This window comes from Sander lucioperca, chromosome 10 (genome assembly GCF_008315115.2).
Source record: "Sander lucioperca isolate FBNREF2018 chromosome 10, SLUC_FBN_1.2, whole genome shotgun sequence".
In the NCBI taxonomy this organism is placed as follows: Eukaryota; Metazoa; Chordata; class Actinopteri; order Perciformes; family Percidae; genus Sander; species Sander lucioperca.
Window position 1 is genome coordinate 7934164 of NC_050182.1, and position 19572 is coordinate 7953735.

At 39.9% G+C, this 19572-nt stretch overlaps 1 protein-coding gene and 1 long non-coding RNA gene across 3 annotated transcripts; both read left to right on the plus strand.

Annotated features, from left to right (window-relative positions):
- Positions 1 to 1273: 1273 nt before the first annotated feature.
- bves (blood vessel epicardial substance) lies at positions 1274 to 18762 on the plus strand. 2 transcript variants are annotated; one of them, XM_031313066.2, is made up of 8 exons: positions 1274 to 1402; positions 4785 to 5037; positions 9425 to 9549; positions 12452 to 12639; positions 13147 to 13255; positions 14463 to 14630; positions 14762 to 14903; positions 17948 to 18762. In XM_031313066.2, exons 2-8 carry the CDS (start codon positions 4809 to 4811, stop codon positions 18070 to 18072), a joined length of 1086 nt encoding a protein of 361 aa, XP_031168926.1. In that variant the 5' UTR covers positions 1274 to 1402; positions 4785 to 4808; the 3' UTR covers positions 18073 to 18762. The 2 variants fall into 2 exon arrangements, with proteins under 2 accessions (XP_031168926.1, XP_031168927.1); XM_031313067.2 differs by lacking the exon at positions 17948 to 18762 and adding an exon at positions 16967 to 17341.
- LOC118496089 lies at positions 5294 to 5808 on the plus strand. The gene is made up of 2 exons (XR_004898564.1): positions 5294 to 5405; positions 5456 to 5808. It is a non-coding gene; the product is annotated as an uncharacterized LOC118496089 (long non-coding RNA).
- Positions 18763 to 19572: the final 810 nt, after the last annotated feature.

Below are 19572 nucleotides of genomic sequence, written 5' to 3' on the forward strand. Positions count from 1 at the left end.
GGTCTGTTAAAATATGAATACAATAATTCATTATGAATTAGAGCTGCGTAATATATCGATATTATATCGATATCGTGATGTGAGACTAGATATCGTCTTAGATTTTGGATATCGTAATATAACATAAGTGATGTCATTTCCTGAACTTACCAGACTGTTGTAACTGTTCTATTATTTGCCTTTACCCACTTAGTCATTATATCCACATTACTGATGATTATTTATCAAAAGTCTCATTGTGTAAATATTTTGTGAAAGCACCAGTAGTCAACACTACAATATCATTGCGGTATCGATATCGAGGTATTTGATTTTCTCCATATCGCCCAGCCCTATTATGAATATATTAAATATGATATATTATGAGTTAACAAAAGTACACATTTTAAAAGGTTTGGATTTTAGGCTGCATACAAAATAATCTATAATAATACATTTTTTTTAAATTATAGAAATTTGAGGCGTTTAAAGTACATAACATTTTAGCACAACTTCAAATGCAAAGACTATAAAAAATATAACCAATAAATAATCCAGTTGATTTGTTTGCATTCCTATCTTGAGTTAAAAAAAACTGAAGTTGGGTTGATTCACTCCAAAAAGTTTAAACATTGACTTCTTTAAAAAAACAAAAAAAACATGCTTGTCTCTTTCTTTCTTTAATAGTCTCCACATATGTAAAAAATAAAAAAATAAAATAAAAAAAAAAAAGTCAATAAATGTTGCATAAGACGAGGATGGAAGTTAAAAGACTTCCAATAAAGGAATGATAAACGCTACATCAAATTTCCTCAGAGACATTAAAAGAGTTCACTAAGCTGAACTCTTTTAATGTCTGAGGACATTTTATGTAGCTTTTATGGGTTGCCTGTGAGAAGCAAGAATAGCCTCATTACTCACCTGCTCTAAGATCACTGGACCTGATCTCCCTCTGGAAGAAACAACTAGTCCACAAAGCTAAGAGAATCATGGGTAATTCTGGCCATGTTCTTTCTTGTAGATTCTCTTTAATGCTATCAGGGCGGTGCTATGTTTATATCCACTTGGGAGAAAAAAAGCACTTCAAAAGAATCCTTTCCTTATATTGGTGGATCATTAAATTGACTGATTTGCTAGTGGAGTATTGTGACACTATTTTCCCATTAAAGAAAACGGGGTGAATATGTGCTCTGTCTCCCCCTCTCGGAACTCTCAGTCCCTGCAAGTGCACTTCTCTCCCCTTCCTGCCCATTTTAGTCTCTCCCTGTCAGCTGTGTGGAATGTGCGGCGCATGTTGTAGAGCCCTCCTCCTTCCCACACCACCTCATCTGAGTGTCCAGCCTCCAGTCACCAGCAGTGTCTCAACTCTTTCACAAAAACCCATTCCTCCTCCTAGGCTGTACCACCGGCTGCTGCTGAATCGGTAAGTAATGAGAACCTTTTCCTCTTGGTAGGCTACTTTGACGCGCAGTTGGAAAGTTGTTGCTGTGAGAAATCCCCGTGAGGAGACTGCATGTTTATCCCCCACATCTATTTTTATATGAGAGCCCTCCCAGGGCAAGAGCACATCAGTCTGACAGAGAAGAAACACAGCAGCTGATTCTGTTACACTGGGAGAATGTGATGTTGTTTAGGCTATAGTAAGAAAGTAAAACTATTTCATTGTATAACAAAATATGAATGATTGTATTCTGTGAGCACCTGTAGCCTACTTTAGTTCATCTAAGAGTAGAACAGATAAAGCCATTTTTATAAAGGAGCTTTTTTGTGCATGCCTATTGTGAGATTATCACAGGATGTAATGTGACATTGTGACATGAACTGTTCTTTGTTCAATACAGTGTTTTTAAAAAATGTAAGCCAACATAACTGTTTTTGTATCTGCAATCCGACAGACACAAAACACATTCAAGTAGAAAATAAGTACTGTATATTCGATTCAAATTGCATAAAAATGAATAAGGCAAAGGCAACAAAATATGAAATATATCAAATAAAGAAAACCAGCTAAATGAATAAATACAGAAGAGTAAAGTAGAGTTCTTGTCCACAAAGATAGTGGTTGTCCAGTGGGTAAAACTTGAGATGCACTCAACAAAGAGCAATTGTATTTGGGCAGGAAGACTCCTTAAAGCTGCACTAATCAATATTCTTTTATAAAACGGGTAGCTCAAATCAAGCAATGTGATTGTTTCATAGCTGTGGTTTAAGAATTACATACCACGGACTATGACGTCTTATTCCTTTGCACAGTAAGTATACCTCTGCATCTCAGATAAGACGTGAGACTAGCGAACTGATAGCTGGTGCCACAGAGGGAAGCCTTACACACTGCCAGGACACAGAGCTGGTTTCAAATCGGACAAGTATCCCTTCAATTTAAGTTATTTAGAATATATTCACCGCTTTACCTTGCCGTCATACAGCCCTTTTCAACAGGGAACTGAAGCCATTATCTATGCTCTCTTCAAAGCAACCAGACTCCATTGACAAAAACAGTCATTTTACCTTGCAGAACATGAGAGTTGCTGGTCTAACTGTTGCCTCGATCGGCTAGTTGCTGGTCTTAATGCTGCCTCAATCGGTTGGTTTGAGTGTGTTGTTGTGTGACTTCGGTGAATCCGGACTAACCCTTTAGCGTTAAGCAAAAGCAGCGCGGATCTTCCTGACCGTCTTTGCCCATGTTTTTATCCACTTGCATGACCAATCACAGCTGTCAATCATGACGTTTCACACCGTTCAAATAACTGAAACCAAACTTATCAGAAAAATAAACACATTGGCATACATGACTACCTAACTTGACATTTAAACATGTTTGGAAAAAAAAAACATTTGACACGTACCTTGATTTTTTTTAGTTTGGCCCATGTCCCATCCGCTAACATGGAGGGGGGCTTATGACATATACAGCAGCTAGCCACCAGGGGGCGAACAAGATGTTTTGGCTTCACTTAGAAGGCCCTGAGACCAAGGGGGTAAGCCTCTCCTCACAACACATAGCTCCTATGGCGCCATTTTGATGCTAACAAGCACTCACCCGCCGTTAGCATCCCATTGACTGCCATTCATTTTGACGTCACTTTGAGAGCGAATAACTTTACATCTGAAGCGTTTAAAGACTTTATTTGTTCATTGTTTATTTCTAAAGAAACACGACAATGTATAAAAGGCTCCATTACCTTGTACCTCACGTTATGGCTCCGTAGCAGACGTTTTTATAAAAATGATTGTGTCATAACCACGCGACTTACTGTCGCATAGTGGAGGAATTACCACATAGTACAGGAGAAGCTCGCAGGCAGCTTTGACTTACATTCGCTGTTTAAGTTTAATTACTAATGTTAACTAGCATTTTAGTTAGCAATAATTACCCTGTGCCTATGTTATCTCCTTACATATACCTACGCTCTCTGTCTCTGCAAGATTGGGAATGATTGAGATTTCTCTTGGCACAGCTACCAGAAGACTTACAACTTTCAGACACGTTGCTCACGTCACATTTACATCGTCTCTCTCAGTTGGAGGCTGCGCAGTAACGCTCAGCGCTCACCGGAAAAGTGCTTCTAATATCCTTCACTGGTCTCCGTCCAGAGCAACGGGATCTGTTGGTCCAGTTTATATAATGTCTATGCTTGAGACGCCAAGGCGACCGCCGGCCATCAGTCCAAGTTGGGCTGCCTTTGTTGGCCTTTTTTTTGGGCCGATTCAAAGTCGAAGAATCGGCCCGAAAGATAACATGTCTTTTAAAAGATCTTATGTGTAGATCTCATACCTACACATTACAAAATAACGTTAATAAACGTATATCCTATACTGTGATATTTAATATAAAGAACGTAATAGAATTCTCTTTCTGCACCCTCTGCACCGCTAAACAATTAGCCCGCTAGCAAGAAAGCTAGCTTACCAGCCAGGCGGCCAGCCTCTAAATTAGTCAAATGTAACAAATTAATGTTTTATTCACACGTGCTTGTCACATCGTAGGAAAGCACATTGCTAACGCCAGATGAGTGATGACATTTTTGAATTATCAAGCTAATGTTAGCTAACGAGCCAGCAGCGGGACGTTCGGTCGGTCCCTCTACTCCGCTCCCACTGTAGGGAGACTTCTTTGCCGAGAGAACTGACCGGGAGAAGGACAGTCTGGTTAGCCCTCTCCCGGTGTCCACTGTCTTCCCAGCGGGTAGTGAAACAGAGGGAGCGTAAGGCTCTGTTCGGTTCTGCTGCGGCAGATTTGAGCAAATGTTTTTATCCAGTTTCCCTTTTTGAATGAAGAATAGATTACCGCTGCCTGCTGGTATAGAGTTATTTCCTCTCCCGCAGGCGCAAAACGTACGAGGTACTTGGCCGTCGGCTGTAGTCTGTGTGGTGTGTTCCTGTGCTATTGTTTTGACCAGGACAAGGGTGACGAGGGCCAACGAGAAGCGACGCCACAGTCAGCCTTTTTCGCCACTAGTTTCTGGCCGTCGGCTTGGCGTGTCAGGCCCTATACAGTCTATGCATCAACCCCTGGTTACAAAGCAACTGTTTGCTACCATGTTTACCATAACAACTTTATATCTCTGATGTTGTTTTTTTCGGCTTACTTTGCTGTCCAATGTAGCAAATATCATAATTGATAAGCATGTATCATTTTATTTCAAACATCTTTGCTAACGGGAGAATAAGCCTAATAGAGCAACAAAAAAAGAAGGTATTTTTTCTCTCCAAAAGGAGCAGAAATACATTGTGACCAGCATGTTAACGATACACCCCGGGCAATTCATCATCCTCCACTCACATTTTCTCCAACTGTGCCCTAGTTTTCAAGGTGACCGTGCTGCAGGATGTCTTCTACCCCAGAGCTGCCCCCCCTCCTCTTCACCACGCTGCCCTCCTTCCCCTCGGCCACTCCAGGAGTCCCGACGGTGGAGTTCAATGCCACCACGTGCCAGGAGTGGGAGCATGCCCACCACCTCCTCTTCCATCTGGGGAGCCTGTCCCTGCTGCTTGGTCTGGTCATCCCTACCACCCTGGGTCTGCACATGATCCTGCTGCGCCTCCTCCTGATGACAGGTCTATCCACAGTGCCCCCTGCTGATGCCATTCCTGTGCTGATAACACTGTAGCTGGAAATATTGGCTAAAACTAAATTTATCACAGCCTCAACAGGGCCCGTATGGATCAAGCCTCCGAGAATGACTCACAAGATCACTGCAAAGAATTGACTTAAGAGTAAAAACAATTCTCGGCTCAAAGCTGCGTTTAAAACTTAGTTATCAAGCATCTCAGTCGTAATTTAACCCTCATGTTGTCCAAGGGACAAATTTGACCCGTTTTCTAAATTCTTATATCAATTTTCTTTTTAACTGCCCAATTTTAATTACCCAAAATAACATGGATGATTCCACACAACGCTCTTTGGCAAGTACAAATCTTGGGGTGTTTTATTCACTTTTATAGCATTTGAAAAAACAAAATTGAAGTAATTTAGTAGTAGAGTAAAAGTTGACATATTCCAGTCTGTGATTATCCATCAACATACATTCCTTTAATTTTAGTCTAAATAATAATTAATTTCTGCTTTTCTAATTCAAAAATAAAGGTGTACTTGCCTATAAATGAGGTTTATTGACCATAAATTCCAAAAATAAGCGTAAAACTAAAGTTAATAAGTTACTGTTACGTAGTGTTGAAAACGTAAAAAAAAAAGTGACGAACATTGAAAAAAGTGTCAAAAGTGTTGAAAAAAGGGACAAAAACGTAAGAAAAAGTTAAAAACATCGATAAAAAGCGTCAACAAAAGTGTTGATTTTCAATTTTGACGGGAAGACAACACAAGGGTTAGGTGAAGTTTGGGACTATATCTTAAGTGTCAGTCTTAGAGATGATTCAGGACACGTTGCCGTGCCACAAACGGGATTTTGGATGACGCCATAGCCATGGACCAATCACTGAACAGAGTTCCTTATTTAAGAATGTTCTCAGATAAATTCTCATTGGCTGGTGGAATTCCTAAGAGGAGTTTACATTCAACACACATTTAACAATACATTTTTTTCAAGAGAATACATTATGATATACACATTGGAAGTGTAAGATAAACACGTTTTCCACCAGGTCTTAATTCCACATTTTAAACTGGTGTGCTGTTAACTGACCTGCCTATACATAGCCTAGATGTTATGATATTTTATGCCTGCTCTGTCCAAACCATACCGTTTGATTAACTGCTCGTCGTCAAACATTTCAAAAACATTCTTCCTCTCCTGAAAGATTGGCGCACGTCTCTGTCTCAGTGCCATCACAAGCTCCTACTGGCAACTCCTAACCATTGGAGAGACCTCTAGAGCTGCCTTAAATAACTGGGAGAGTACGAGTGATTCTTGTCCTCGGGTCAAATTTGACCCATTTTCAAAAAGCTTCTTTCAACCAAATTGTCAGAAAAAAAATAACTTGGATGGTTCCCTACAACGCTCTTCACGAGTAAAATAAATGATCAGTTCACTTTTTTTTTTTTTTTCAATTTTATAACATTTGAAGAAGAAAAACGATAAAAGAACGTTGAAAAACGTGACAAAAATGTCAGGAAAAGATAAAAAAAAAAAAAAGCTCAGAAAGAATCGACAAAAGCTTCAAAAACATCGAGAAAAGTGACAAAACGACGAAAAAAGTGACAAAAATATCAGGAAAAGCTGCAAACGTGTCAAAAAAGATGACCAAAACGTTGAAAAAAAAGTTTGTACTTTGACCCAGAGAAACAGAAAATTTCCTGGTCGACGGGAAGACAACACAAGGGTTAAGAAATTTGATAACTTGCTTTTATACTTAAGTTTGATAGTAATTTCATGAATTCTCAGCACTTAAGACTAAACTTTGAGAAGCACTTTGAGATGCTTAATAAATATGGCCCGGATCTATACTCTAATCACAACAGTGGTGGAATGTAACTAAGTACATTTACTCAAGTACTGTACTTAAGTCCAAATGTTGAGGTACTTGTACTTTAGTTGAGTCTTTTCTTTTCATGCCACTTTCTACTTCTACTCCGCTACATTTCAGAGAGAAATATTGTACTTTTTACTCCACTAGCTCAATCTGACAGCTTTAGTTACTTTGCAAATTAAGATGTAGTTTATAAAATCTAATGTTTTATTATAAATTAAACTGGCCAACAATATAACGGCCTACAAGTCCAGCTGAAAGGATAAGACCATTAAACACACAGATGCTCTAAAATGTGAGGGTATTTCTTTTACTTATAATACTTTTAAGTACATTTTCCTGATGAAACTCGTACTTTTGCTTGAGTTACAATTTCAGTGCAGGACTTTTACTTGCATCAGTATTTTTACAGTGTGGTATTAGTACTTTTACTTTAGTAAAGGATCTAAATACTTCTTCCACCACTGAATGAGAAGTGAATCAGAAGTATTGGTAAAGCTTGTTAAGGATTTGGTTTAGTTGACATTTAAAAAATTTTTTTTTAAAGCTCTCCTGCACAAAGCAGGATCTCTTCAACAGTGCTGGGGCCCTAAAATGCTCTGACAATGAAAGATAAAGGAAGGAGAGAATGGGGGGGGGCGGGGGGGGGGATGGAAAAAGCACTTCCAACATGTTTATCTTCTGCTTGGAAGGAGAGTAGAGACAGGAAGCAGCCGGATTTATGGGACATTTTGACAGTTCATTTGGTTATATCACACTTTGGCACCGTCTCAGAGGGTTTTACAGAGAAACATAACCAGATAGAGGAAAGAGGAAAAGTAAACTAACAGAGCTACAATAGTTTATCCTGTAAGGTAACTTTAAACACATCTTGGGTGATTCATTATCGAAGACTAGATGGGTCATAATTATATTAAAGGTGCAGTAGGTAAGACTTATAAAACTAACTTTCTGTCATATTTGCTGAAACTGACCCTATGTTCCAGTAGAACTACTTATAGCAGGTTATAAAAAAAAAATCCAGCTCCTCTGCCACCACCTACAGCCTGTAGTGAGATTTGCAAAAATCCACCGCTCCCTGTTCAGATGCACCAATCAGGGCCAGAGGGGCTGTGTCTAACTGCATGTCAATCACTGCTCATGCACATGCATTCATTCTCCCTTGTGGGGGGAGGGGCTTAGGAGACCGTTTTGGGATTTAGCGGAAAGGGGGGAGGGACTGAGAAGTTGTCGATGTTGAAATGTTTTGACTAAGTCCTGGATCTTCGCAATCCTACCTACAGCACCTTTAATAAAATAGACAAATATATCTGTTCATATGATAAGCTGGAGCTGAATGACTCTACAATGTGAGAAATAAAAGCCAACAAATTAATAAATAAATTAGGCTTCAGTATTTTCCCAACAATCCTTTCTTCCAGTTTAGCCGTGTGGAGAAAGTGTTGAATAACATTCAGAATGAATTTTTGAATTAATCCCATTTGCTAATAGTATCTCTAACTAAATTTGGATTTATTTTCCTGTCAGTGCACAACTTGTATTTTATTCTATTGCCATTTAATATGTAAAAAAAAACACATGTCGATAACTTCTCAACAATTAAAAAAAATGTTTTGTCACAATCATATTGACATGAGAACACATTCATATCTAACTTGATGTGTTTTCACCTTGGAAAGTTGTATATGAAAGGCACTTTTGCAGGTTGAGCTTAAAGCTATAGTGCGTAGTTTCTCTCTCCCCCATGAGGAATTCTAAGTAATGACAACAAAACTGTCGGCACGTCCACATGATACAAGCCTTCCGTGACCGAAGTCTATGTAGTTGTAGTCTGTTTTCATGTCAGTGCTCCATGCTGGATTGAATCTTTTTTAATTGTGGTTATTGATGGTTTTTAGGTCAATAGGACAAGCAAGCAGTAATAACCCACAGCAGGATAATTGAACTTCTTGAAATTACAACCACGGTAGCTATAAATGCTGTCTTTATGAATGGATATTAAACTAGACTGAAGTATACAACTTTAAATTTTAGACTTTCAAGTGCTACCCAGGGGCGATTCTAGGATCAGACCTTTAAGGGGGCTCAGCCCCTAATGAGAATGTAGACATGGATACACTGCCTTGCAAAAGGCTGCTTAATCAGTAATTCCATTAGCCGACCCTATTAACACTATGATGGAACTAAACCTGACACTTTATAAAGTCACAGTAATAAAGACCAATTTGACACAATGTTCTAACATTCAGCCATTTCGGTTGCTTACGTTTCAATTAGGTTTCTAATCTGCGCCATGAAATTACCACCTTCTTCTCTGGGGACTACCACCATTAAACTTCACAACCGCACTCCTGCTCTCCCTCTGACAGACTAGACAGAGACTCAGCCAAAGGCGGGAGTCTGGCACAACCACCTCCGATTGGCCTGAGCCCCCCTAAAAAGGGTCTAAAATCTCCAATGGTGCTAGACATGTCTTCACCTAAATCCACTTTTTTTTCTGTGTCTTGAACCCTGACAGGATGTGGTTTCTTCATTGTGTGGGCGACTCTGTACAGGTGCAACCTGGATGTGATGGTTTGGAATGTGGTGTTTCTGGTGGTCAACTTCATGCACTTGTTCTTCCTCCTGTACAAGCGCAGGCCGGTGAGTTCTACGTCAGAACGCCCTCATCCACATTCTAACCGTCGCTTAACATTCAGGCCGTTGGAGTGTTTCACTGCCAGGATCAGACTACACCATTTGTTTGTCTTTAACAACAGTCACTATGTCAGACTAGACAGACATATTGCCAAAAATTCTGTGTATGACACCGATTATCGCATGCTGTCGTGAAGATCACACGCGAGTTCATAGGTCGACGCAAGTTCATAGGTTGGCGCTTTGGAGGAGCAGCAGCCTCTCAAAAACTCACGAAAATCTTTTAAACTGACCGTTGTCGATCTGAAATAACTACAGATTGAGCAACTGCATGGCCTATTTCTCGCTCAAATGTTTTCAGAAACACGTTTCAGTGAACAATGTTCATAAAATAAAAGATTGTTTTCCAAACGAGCCGCCATTATGGTCTGTTTTGAAATCCGGGAGCCCCACGTGTAGCGTTCATCCAATCAGGTGCAGTCATCGTGGTTGTAGGAGGGTGTAGCCTGTTTTCTCTGCTTGTCAGTGGTCAAAGTGAAGAGAAACAGATAACTGCTAGTGGCTAGCCCACTAGCGTGCAGTGCACTGTGCACTGTGTGTATCTTTCCTCCACCAGACAGCAGCAGTAGCGTCTCTCCTTTTTCCCCATGTTTACATACTGTATGTGCGCTAGAGAGCACTCTCTCTTCCTATTGGTCAATGCCAAGGAACACGTCGTAGAACATGTCACACTAGGTGGAAAAAAAGACAAAAAATTCTGACATGCTAGACTTTCTGCGTCCCAGACGTTAGATCGCTTATCTTTGATTATGTCACACTGCAAGAGGTAAAGGCACACGTTTGTCGGTCCCGTCCCTCATTATCGGGCACGACTTTGAACGTTTGTCTGTCGGGTCAAAATTGGGCTAAATTTGTGTAGTCTGATCCTGGCATAAACTGAAATAGTTGCGCCAGGTGCTGGGGGAACAGTGTGTTCCTTAATGAGCCTCAGTGTTTCTCAAGGCTGTCTGAGGCAGCAAGCAGCATATCCTGGGTTTGGTCCTGCTTTATGGTAATGAGAAGCAGAAAAAATCCATGGGTGCCATCAGGGGATTTACTGAAAGTAAGGGGCTTCTAGTGAGCTGACAGAATCAGACCAGGACTTTTCATAATGAGACAGGAGTCACTGCAATTCACCAACTCAATTCAACAGCATTACTGTAGGAAAGCCTGTGCTGCAGCACCCCTTATTGGTAATTAGGTCAGAGTCAATCAGTCATTGCCACAACTAGTGGTTAGTTTCTCCAGTTGAGTTGGCTGATTGTGCGCATAAATGACATACCTGTAAGTAATCATTAAAGGGTAATTTCTGTAGTTTTCAACCTGGACTCCATTTTCACACGCAATGATGTCTAAGTGACTAATGTGAACAAAAATATCTGAAATTGGTCTAGTACTGAACGAGAACGTTGGCAGCCACAAACTGGGTTGAAATGTATTCATATGGGGCAAATGCGCATCGCCAATGTCCGTCCACTAAAAGTAGCTGATTTTGCCACTGACAAGCTTAGATTGTTTTTATTCTGATGTATTCAGTCTGATCCTGTTATGGAAAGGATCCCTACAGAGATAGACTATTTTGTTTTTGTTTAACCAGGAACAGCCGCGAAATTGCCATTGCCTATCAGACTCCATGTAAATTAACAATTCTTTGAGCGTGTATAGAGCCAGCATATTTTCACATTAAAATGGGTAAATTAAGGGTGGTGATTGTTGGAATAGTGGAAGGATAAACCAAGATGGCGTTTTTTTATTTTTTTATTTTGTTTCTTTGACTACTTTGAATGTAGTGTGTTTTACGGTAATAAAATTACATGTTTATTTAAATGGAGTCTGGTGGGTTTGGCGATAGCGATTTTGGGGCAGTTTAATGTTAAACAAAAAGGATCTTACTCTTTAACATAAAGGTCAACCTCTGTAGGGATCCTTTCCATAATGTTGACACTTAGAATGACAATCTGAGCCTGTTAGTGGCAAAACAAGCCCTTTTAGTGGATGTAAATGAAAGGTGCGCGATTGACCATTTACATTACATCGCAGCTTGTTTCGCCACTGCCGACTGCAGCGGTCTTGCTTAATACTGGACCAATGTCAAAGATTGTTGTTCCCATCAGAAACAAAAACACAGGAATATAGGGTCCAGGTTAAAAAGAAAAAAACAAAATGAGCCTTTAATCTTGAAACTTACCATTTGAAGAATGTGCTTGTCAATTTTCTAATGTTGCCGTTTGTCACTAGTTGTTTGCCTAACCACCACTATTCAATTCAATTCAATTCAATTCAATTCAATTCAATTGTAATTGTAATTCTGCACCAAGGCTGAATTTCGGGAAAGAGACTTCAGATACAGTATTAGGGGACCACTAAGGCCTATATAAAAGATACTTCAGATCCAGTATTAGGGGACCACTAAGGTCTATATAAAAGAGACTTCAGATCCAGTATTAGGGGACCTCTAAGGTCTATATAAAAGAGACTTCAGATACAGTATTAGGGGACCTCTAAGGTCTATATAAAAGAGACTTCTTGTACAGTATTAGGGGACCTCTAAGGTCTATATAAAAGAGACTTCAGATACAGTATTAGGGGACCACTAAGGCCTATATAAAAGAGACTTCAGATACAGTATTAGGGGACCTCTAAGGTCTATAAAAGAGACTCTGACTATAGGGGACTCTAGCTTATATAAAAGAGACTTCAGATACAGTATTAGGGGACCCCTAAGGCCTATATAAAAGAGACTTCAGATACAGTATTAGGGGACCACTAAGGCTTATATAAAAGCATCCAAAAAGCAGCATGTCATAGGACCTTTTATGTTAGAGTTTCATTTGAAAGATGAGTTAAAGCTGTGATTTTGCTCTGTCAGATTAAGATCGACAGGGAGCTGCGGTCCGTCTACAAGCGGATGTTTGAGCCCCTCCATGTGCGGGAGGCTCTGTTTCAGAGGCTCACGGGACAGTTCTGCACCATCCAGACACTGAAGAAAGGCCAGGCCTACGCTGCCGAGGACAAGACGTCTGTGGACGAACGCCTCAGCATTCTCCTCAAAGGAAAGTATGTGCTGTCTGTTTGACTCTACTGTCTGATTTAATCTAAAATATCAGTTCTGACATCAACCTACAAATATTCATCTAGGTTTACATTTAATATACCCTAATACCTAATCACAGTGAAAGCTGAATCCTTTCAGTCATTCTTTTAATGTTGAGAGTGAATTTGTAACTATTTGAATAATGTTAAGACTGGATTTTGAACATTTTGAATAATCTTGACAGTTATGTTGGAATTTAAGATGGACTTGGATGGATTTGAGAGTGTAGTATTATTTATTTATTTTTCAAATAATTTTGATAGTGAATTTGGGACTTTTAGGGTAATTCTGAGAGTAACTGAGGGCTTAGGCTAGATGGCTGTAAGAGGAACTGGGCTTCACCAATCAATACAAGTGGCTGCCACTTTTTTAACAAAAGAAGAAGGCTTAAAATCACATAAAAGAGACTGCATTTTTTTGTGTTTTTTAAGATTAATCAGAGTTTTGACTTTGATGTTTCTGTGTGACAGGATGAAGGTATCATACCGAGGCCATTTCCTCCACAACATCTATACCAATTCATTTATTGACTCTCCAGAGTTCAGATCCACTGAGATGCACAGAGGAGAGAAGTTTCAGGTAACAAGGAAAATCAGATAGATAAAAGAAATAAACAATGTCAAGCTCATTAATGAGCAGCGATGAACTTATGACTATGAATTCTTTAATGTATATCTGTGACTGAATGTATGTATGGATATGAATGGAGGAATGAATGCACATTTTTAACTGAATGTATGGATATTTATGAATGGATAAATGAATGTTTTTTATGACTGAATGCATGGATGCTTATGGAAGTAGGAATGAGTGTTTGTAAGGCATGTATGGGAGAACAGAAGAATGTAGGAAGGATGGCTTTTTTTTTGCAGTATAGAAAATGGTAATTTGTAATTTGCAATTTTTACAGCTCTTTGAGTAGCCAATATGTTTACTGTACACTTGTCCTTTAATTGTTTCAACCCTGTGCTTGTTGTGTGTCTCTGTTGTAACTCTTGCAGCAATTTTTCCCAGTGTCCAAAACAACTTTCTCCTTAGGGAGACTAATAAAGATACTTTGACTTTGAAACGAACCCCTTTTGTGCCTTCGTAGCTAAATTGCCTTGGGGATTAAACACTCTATAGTGCGTAGTTTCTGTCGCTCCCATGAGGAATTCAAAGTTAATGACAACCACACTGTCCACATGACTCAAGCCTGAACGCACACCACCCCTCCCCCACCAGTTGCTAGTAGCTCAAGGAGAAAACGGTGGATTTAAAAACATGGTGGACTCGTCAGAAGAGGTCATTTATCTTGTAGTTTTTATGTCCTCTTTGTCTCCAAAACGGAATGCTGCTGCTGTCACTTCTCAGCAGTGACATGAACCGCGTCTATAGAAATAAAATGGATAGAAAGGCCATTTCCATTCAAATTAACGTAGCAGTAGTCAGAGCAGCAGCCATTTTTATGTGTACCATTGCCATGGTTGCGTATAAACTTCAGATAATAAGCCGGCTTCCGTCTGTCGTCGTCTGAGGTTTTGCAGTAACGGATGAAAATTAGCTTTGTATAAACTAATTTGTATGAATGTAATGGACGCTCATTAATATGAAATAGTTGCACACTCTAGCTTTAAATAAATAGAAACGTAAATAAATAAAAACCTACCTGCCTTGTCATCTCCTTAATGACTGCAGTGGTGAAATGAATAATGGGTGAGAGTTTGGACCAGCTGTTCCTTCTGTTTAATGGATAGATCATACGATCCTTATTTCCTGAAAAACAAATGTTGTGTTTGATTGACAGGTGACTATCGTGGCAGAGGAGAACTGTAAGTTCCTGTGTTGGTCTCGAGAGAGGCTCACCTACTTCCTGGAGTCAGATACTTTCCTCAATGAGGTGTTCCGGTACCTTATTGGCAAAGACATCACCAACAAACTGTATTCTCTGAATGATCCCACACTCAGTGACAAGGTGGGTCCAGTTCTGCTGTCAAACTATAATAAAAAAAAAGCTTTTTAGTGGCACAAACACTGGAAGTATCAACACATCAATACCTTAATGCATGACAACTACAACAATGCTTATTGGTGGATGTGTTCCAGGCAGTGAAGAAGATGGAACGTCAGCCCAGCCTGTGCTCTCAACTGTCGATGACACAGATGAGGAACAGCATGGCGAGCACTAGCGACACTGATGATGTCCTGAACCAGATCCTACGAGGAGGATCGGCTGGATCATCGCTCCGTAAGTCACATTATCACCCAACAAGTAAGGGATAATGCAGAGTGAGCCGGTAATTATTGCAAATTAGAACACAGACAGGGTGATGCAGGACTTGAATCAGCCTGAAGGGGACCATTTGCAATAGTCAGAATCAGAATACTTTATTGATCCCCTCAGGGAAATTGTTTAGTTGCAGTTGCTCACATCAGATTCAAGGTAAAAGTAAGAGTAAGAAAAGTGCTAGTCAATAAGTGTATAAGGTAATGTAAAGTAACATAGCTACAGTGCAAGAAATAAAAATGTTAAGTAGAAGTAAAGTAAGATTAGGTTAAAAAGTAAGATTGGGTTAAAAGATTATGTTGCTAAAAGAATTGATTGTACAAATGCAATTGTAGTGTGAACATAAAGTACAGTGTCAACATAAATAAAGTGCAGTATGAACATAAAGCACAGTGTGAATATAAGTTGCATCAGTGAATAAATAACATATATTGCACAAGTAACTGATAAATCAATGATTGTCTCACTCTACATTATCCCGCTTATTACACGTCTACTCATACACAAGTTACCCACTGATGAAGCCTGCGTCCCGGGCGGGACGGTTAACTTTGCCGCTGATGAGCAAAGCTCTCTGGCGGAGGCCAAGTTGCCCCCGTGAGTGAGCTAACCATGGAGCTAACTAATGCTCTATTAGCACTGTTGCCATTAGCGCTGTTAGCGCTCCCTGTTTCATCTGCCCTCTCTCTCCCTTTGTGATTCACTGATCAGCGATAGGAGCGCCATATGAGCACAAATATTGATTTAAAAACAATTTTATTGATTTAAAAAATAGTCCACCAAAGTCTAAAGGCCCTGACACACCAAGCCAAAGGCCGGGGACTAGTGGCGACGACGCCAGACATCACCTTTATCTTGATCAAAAATTAGCCCTGTAACACACCGCAGAGACTACAGCCGACGGCCAAGTACCTCGTACGTTCTGCGCCTGCGTGAGAGCAAATAACTCTCCAACAGGCGGCGGTAATCTTTTTGCCATTCAATAAGGGAAACCGGATAACGTTGCTATGCTACTCACAACAAACAGCGTTTGCTCGATCAGCAGCAGAACTGAACAGAGCCTACGGTCCTTCTGCTTCACTCTCTGCCGGGAAGACAGCGGACACAGGGAGATGGCTAACCAGACCGTCAGATCCGTCTCCCTACAGTGGGAGAGGAGCGGAGAGACCGAACGGCCGGCTGCTGCCTTGTTAGCTAACTTTAGCTTGCTAATTTCACCCACCCAATATGCCTTCATCATACACTGGTTACAGAAAATTAGCCAAACAAAATTCTCATCTGGAGATAGCAATGTGCTTTCCTACGATGTGACAAGAGCGTGTGAATTAAACATTACGTTTTTACATTTTACTAATTTAGAGGCTGGCCGGCTGGCTGGTAAGCTAGCTTTCTTGCTTGCTAAGGGGCTAATTGTTTAGTGGTGCAGAGAGAGAGAGGTCTATTACGGTCCTATATTAAATATCACGGTATAGAATATACGTTTATTAACGTTATTTTGTAATGTGTAGGTGTGAGATCTACACATAAGATCTTTTAAAAGACATGTTATTGTTGGAATAGTCTCTCATTGCCAGACCTTCCTCCACAGCGCTGCGGAGAAGGGTCTGGTGAGTCCACACAGCACTCCGGGATGGGAGAAAAACATGCTGTTATTTATTGGCATTTCTTTAAACCAATCATAATCGTCTTGGGCGGTGCCGCTCCAAAATAGCTTAGGGAAGGAACTTGTTTTGGTGGAACGTGTACATTCAAAGATCGTTGTAGTCGTGCAACAGAAAACTCAGATTGGACAGATAGTCTAGCTAGCTGTCTGGATTTACCCTGCAGAGATCTGAGGAGCAGTTAACCATAGTCCTCATAAACCCACCAAACAGTTCAGCAGCTGCTTAGGCACATTAGAATACATGCAACTCTAGACACTCATTCATACAAGGATACACACACACATATATGACAGATGATTGACAAATCAGAATCAAGTATTCAACTAAGCCATGTAATAGGATGTTTTAATGTGTTTCCAGGTTACTGTAACCATGAGTGCCTTTCAGCAGACCAGTTTACAGGAGAGTATTCCATTGGTTTATTTCCCTAACCTCAAAATGATTAGACATGTTGGTGTACCAAGAATGTGTAAAAAGAACAAACAGAAGACGTGGGCTCGAAACGTCACTAGCAGTTAAATGGAGCTATTTGGTGTGCAGATCAGTTTGTCCTTTCTATGCTATTGTGTTGATCCAGCACCCATCCCATTTGTGCGTTTTATTGTATCATGAATGTGGCCTATTACTTCAGAGGTTCAATTTATTCATCCATAAAAACATGGAAATTACAGTGCTCCCATCCTAATCAACCAATACTGATTACCAAAATGCAGGACAAACAAAATATTATATTATGATATAATAATATAACGCCCTCCATGCTTACCTGTTGTCTTGTTTTATTTTAATGTACATTTCCACAGCACTAATTTCATCTGCACTCTGCCGCTCTCACTTTCTCTACTATACTGTTTTCATTCACTAATTATTTCCACTTGCTTCTGCTTTGCAGTTTCTCGGTTTATCAGTGTTAAACTCCTATCAAGTTACTTTTGTACAGTTACTAAAATGTTCTCCCAGCAAAGTTCCGAACCTCATAATGTCTAAATTGTGTCATCAAATAGAAACCACAACGTACATTTCCATATCATCAAACTACATTTTTTTCAAAGCAGGATACTTTTAACATACAGACACATTGAACTGTGTCTAAATAAAAGTAGTCCTGGCACAATGAACTTGAAGAAATACTCAAAAATGATCATTTTTATATCAATTACTCACCCCATGTTTTCTTGAATTCTTGAAGAAAATGTGTTTGTCTTGCCTCTAGTCTACGGTGAACAAAGAATTAAAAAATGGAGAAAATTATTGATGAATTAACAATAGTGGACACCTGTGAGATAGAGTTCATTCAAATTTTTGAATTGATTCAGTTCAGATTCTTTCATTTTTTTTTAGAATCCCCTGGCACTAAAACCTCAAAGATGAAGCCCATAGAAGAAGGCATGGAGGATGACGTTTTTGAAGAACCTGCGCCCTCCAAGTCTCGCCGTATGTCCAGCACTTCCACTAAGGAAGTGTAGCCAGCATGGGAAGAGAATACACAAGATCAAATGCATATTATGCACAGTAGGTCTGTTTAGCAACCTAACGTCCAGAGCCTGATTGATACATTGGCATGGCCGACATTATCAGCTGTGCCGTTTTCCTAGGTAAATAATGTCTGTCTATATGCTGTCATTTAGAAACAGTGTCTCCATTACATAGTTTGCCCACCAGACAGCACTGACAAGTTTAGTTTTACACTGTAAAATGTTACATATCTTGGTCACAATTCTTTAAAAAAAATTATAAAAAAAAGAAATATTGGTTGATATGTTATTAACATTTATTTTAAAAGCGGTACTAATCGATTTGTTTGACCACTTGTGAGAAGCAGAACAGGTTGTTAACACACATAACTGACATATTACCCTCTTACAAAGTTGTTATAACGAACATGTAAAACACTTGCCCATCCAACAGACACATAGCAACATTATCAAAATGACGTGGTGTTTGTGTTCAACATATGAATGTCTGATAGTCTAGAATTCACTCTCATTTAGCTCTGTTTTGGTCTCCACCAACCCCTGAGAACATTATCCGGCTTTTTGGATGCTAAATGTTCCAGTAATGTTATTTATACCAAGTAGTTGCTAACTGTGTCTTTCTGCTGTTTCGGTCTTAGGAGGTACAGCAGCAGTCTAGTGTGTTTTTAGAGCGTTTGAACTTAAATCAGGTGCCTGTTAAAAACAAAGCTAAAGCCGTTTTCCGACCAAGTAGTTACAAGAACATAGTTATAGGAAAAGTAAACTTCTAAACAGATCTACTAGCTACTCTCCCCCAAAACCGTTTTTTCCATTTGCATTCGCACTAGCCAAGTGGCCATAGGGACTGGTAGGAGGGGTAAGGGAGTGACGCAATAATATATTTATATTTATAGCGTTATAGTGTTAAAATCAGAAAACAAATACACCAAAAAAAGTATGAACTAAATACTAAATCTAACGTATATAGCATATTTGTCATAATTTAAACAAGTATCCCGAAGAGAAACGGGTATCTCTCTCTCCCCCGCCTCTGCCTGCTGTGTGTGTGTGTGACTGTGTGTGTGTGTGTGTGTGTGTGTGTGTGTGTGTGTGACTGTGTTTGTGTGTGTGTGTGTGTGTGTGACTGTGTGTGTGAGTGATGGCTGGCCTGCAAGTTTGGTCAAGCCCACAGGACACGCTTGTGGAGTTTAACTCCAAAAAGACAGTTAACCACAGGTTCCCGTTAATCTTATGACGGACCTGTGTTGTGATATTTAAACAAACGAACCGTCAACGGCGAAATAAAAGCCTCTTATTTACGAGAGCGGTCTGAGAGACCTCCAGCTTACAGCGAAGTCTCTGAGCATGACTGGCCGAGCGACGAGCTAGCGGCCGGGCCAGGCGCCTGCTGGCTGTCGCCTCACTACATGGAGCTTCTCAACTCCGAAAACTTTGAAGCAAATTGTCAATTTGGCATCAATTTTCGCAAGACTGCCTATCGAAATCTAAACA